At 37.5% G+C, this 3,598-nt stretch overlaps 1 protein-coding gene across 1 annotated transcript; it reads left to right on the forward strand.

Moving 5' to 3' along the window:
* Nucleotides 1–1,550: 1,550 nt before the first annotated feature.
* On the forward strand, nt 1,551–3,583 carry LOC110444565 (uncharacterized family 31 glucosidase KIAA1161-like; the record flags this gene model as incomplete). Its single annotated transcript, XM_021488935.1, has 2 exons — nt 1,551–3,012; nt 3,336–3,583. Coding segments are annotated over 2 exons (1,710 nt in total), but the record flags the coding sequence as incomplete, so codon positions are not given.
* Nucleotides 3,584–3,598: the final 15 nt, after the last annotated feature.

The following is a 3,598-nucleotide window of genomic DNA, read 5'->3' on the forward strand; positions in this document are numbered from 1 at the left end:
CGCAACCGGAAGTGAAGGCGTTAAAGTTAACACGATTAAAGCAAAAAGAAGAGGCATCGCAACAATCTCTATCAAGATTTCCAATGATGGAAGATTACTGTGATTACTGTAAACATATAATGATCCCTGTTACAATCACAGGTACTACATGTAGTCTTGTCTGTTACACCTATAATATACATATCATAGGTGTATTGACAGACAAGGCTAGTACGTTTTACGATATAGTGGATATGTAGGGACCTGGGTTATATTAAGCTTCTAGCTCTAGTTTCTGTACCTTTAAGATGAAATTTGCCAAATAAACTAATCATCAAAATTAAAAAGCAAATTGCTGACATTAGACTGTTTTGCAAAGGAAGGAATATACCTGTATTTACTAACCTAAAAATAATAAATAAGGAACTTATATGAAAAACATATGATTATATTTGGTTTTGCCTGTAGAAAAGCTGTACGAGCCAGACCACATGACGGTCACACAATACTGTAAGCAAATGATTATGTAGAGGCATGGAATTATTATATAAAATATCTCCATTTCCCAGGTTATTTCTATTTTTTTGTAACCTAAAAAAAAACAATTGCAGAAAAGCTCTACAAGTATTGAATAAAATAGCATGAACTTGCGAGTATATTTCTCATTTTCTCTGACGTCTTTTCAGACATGAGGCTATATATATATATGTGTTTACGTTCACTACTCAAAAACCAGAAATGATGTCAGCAAGCTTGTGGTAGGTCTGCAGCAATGAGTTAATCATAAGGGCATAGAAACGAGTGAAGTATGCTTTTTTTCCTGTAAAGGGAGTATATATATATCACCCTGATATAATACTATAGTTGTATCCTACCATACCAATTTGGCTTGTGGAATTTCTGTTTGTCATATAATACATAACAAGTAATCTGTGCTCCATACTATAGTTCATACTTTAATAACTGACATCACAAGTCAGCAAACAGGATATATAGATATAAGACTGGGGCATGTGTCTATTGTGAATTGATGACCAGGTATAATGCTCAGTCACAATGGTAATTAGAGCACCTGTCTAGAGTTGGAGCTTCCGGGTTACAATCTTGGTCTAACCCGATAATTTTCCCTCAAAGTGCTCCTCTATACAGATCGGTGTTATGCTGAACATGCATACAATCGTGTGTATTTTAAGATCTAAATGCATTGTAAGCAAACTGGATCCATCTTCGTTTGGGAATTGTTAAGGGTTTCTCATAAGCAATGAGCTGTCATGTTTCTTTTCGGATTTGTGCTGAATCCTATAATAAATGAAATCTGACTATCTTAGTGTTAGACTATCAGTAGCATTAAAGAACTCAAGAGTATAACCACATGGATGCTTTAAAGACACTGGTCTTTCCTAATTTACTTCCCAGGGTGCTGGTATCTATTTAGGTAACTTGGTGTCTTTGGGGGAAAAAAGGCAGATATGTACAGTTATATGATGAGTCAAACTTCCAACATTTAAGCCAGTAGCAACAGTCATATCTTTTATATATAAACTTTATATCAGATTGTTTCTTTATTTCAGATTTCAAAGACGGACAACTGTCATCATGTGAAGTGGACTCCAACCAGTCGTGACTTTATTCCACACGACTGCTTTTCTCTGAGGAGTGCCCATTGGTACGGTGGTGCAGAACTCTATCACCAGACCTGGCCCCTTGAAACTACAGATGTTCCTATGCAGCCTTATCTATCAAACGACATCTTATTCCGATCAAACACTGAGAAAAATAGTGGAAAAAATATGTTTGGAAATATTGTTGATAGATTTTGGATAAATTCCAATGGTGTTGGTATTGTAGTCAACAGTGAGGTACCACTGTTTGTGAGCATAAATGAAAGTAAAAGTAACTTACTGTGTTTTAGCGCCGATTATACCAACTCACCGTACCCAAACCCAGACAGTAAAACCCCTGTGTTGGAGTACACAGTGTGTAAGGAGGACAGCATTAGTAAAATACACAAACTGCTACAGAAGAAATATTTTCACATGCCATTAGGTCTACCAGACAAAAGTTTAATGCAGGGCGTTGTGTGGTCTACCTGGGGCAGATTCAACCCAAATCTGACTCAATCACTCTTATTAGCACATGCAAAAAACGTCAGTGATAAGATTAGTCCCTACAAACTTCAAGCTAATTTTATAGAAATAGATGATAAATATTCTACAAGATTTGGGGATTTTAATTTTGATGAATCTGCTTTCAGAAACTCACATCAAATGGTAAGTTATTTGAAAGAATATAAATTTGATGTCATTGTTTCTATGACACCCTTTGTGAGTGTAGAATCAAAAGCATTTAAAACTAAGGCAGCAGATTTACTGGTGTCAGACATTCAGGCACATAGTCCTTCCTTGATGAAATGGTACAGCGGTCTGATGGGTGTGATAGATGTAACGCGTCAGACCACAGTCACTTGGTACAAGGAACAATTAGCCAACATGGTCAAAGATTACGGCATCAAGTCGTTCAATTTCCATGGATGTGAAACTAATTTTTTACCCAAAATTCATAAAACGTTTAGATCACTCGCAAACCCTGGAACCTTTGCGACCGAGTTTATTTCCATGGTGAGCCCCAATGCTGGCAGTCTTACACAGGTGAGTTGTGGGTACCGCAGTCAGCAGTATCCCGTCTACACAAAGTCACCACGAAAAGAGTCTCATTGGTCTCATACAAACGGACTGCGAAGTGTCATACCCTCCATTTTGACCCTAGGTATCCTTGGTTACCAGTTTGTGGTGCCTGACATTATCGGAGGGACCACATATGGAGTTAACGGGACGTTGGCTTTGACCAAACCAGAACCAGAACTCTATATTCGTTGGATGCAGCTTTCAGCCTTTATGCCTGTTATGAAGTTTGCCTTCACACCATGGGATTATGACAAAGATGTTGTAGATATATTCAACAACCTGATAAAGTTACGAAAGGAGAAAATTCTGCCATTACTCCTCCAGGGGATGCGCGAGGCAGAGATGACAGGTAAGTTGTGTAATCGTTCAATTTAAATTTATATTGCAATATATGTATACAGACAACAAAATTATCCCAAATAACAGTAAGCAATTCTGAAGGTTAAATATATAATAAGCTGTCCATGTTCTTCAGTTTCATATCATTTTGTCATTTGTGTTTCAAAACACTGTGCAGTTATCAAGTGCTATTAAATCAAATATTGCTCGCTTACATAGCCATTTATTTCTGTTGAGTTTGATTAGGTGTTTGTACTAGTTTGTTATAAGTGTTTTCATTGCAAAAATTGTTTTCATGGCTTGATAATCATTTTTGCTTTTTTTACTTTTCAGGAGCCCCAATTATCCGTCCAATCTGGTGGAGCTCTCCAAAGGATGAACATGCCCTTTTGGTGGACTCTGAGTTTTTGGTAGGAGATTCCATTTTGGTGGCACCCATATTGAAGAAAGGTGCAAAAGAACGAGACATTTACCTCCCTGAAGGTGACTGGCACGACCAAATTCATGACCAGCATGAACAGGGAAAACAGTGGCTAAGGGCCCACAAAGTGAAGCTCACAGAAGTGGCTTACTTCACAAGGACCCATATACTGGGA

The sequence above is a fragment of the Mizuhopecten yessoensis genome, unplaced genomic scaffold (assembly GCF_002113885.1).
Source record: "Mizuhopecten yessoensis strain PY_sf001 unplaced genomic scaffold, ASM211388v2 hete_36143420, whole genome shotgun sequence".
Taxonomy (NCBI): domain Eukaryota; kingdom Metazoa; phylum Mollusca; class Bivalvia; order Pectinida; family Pectinidae; genus Mizuhopecten; species Mizuhopecten yessoensis.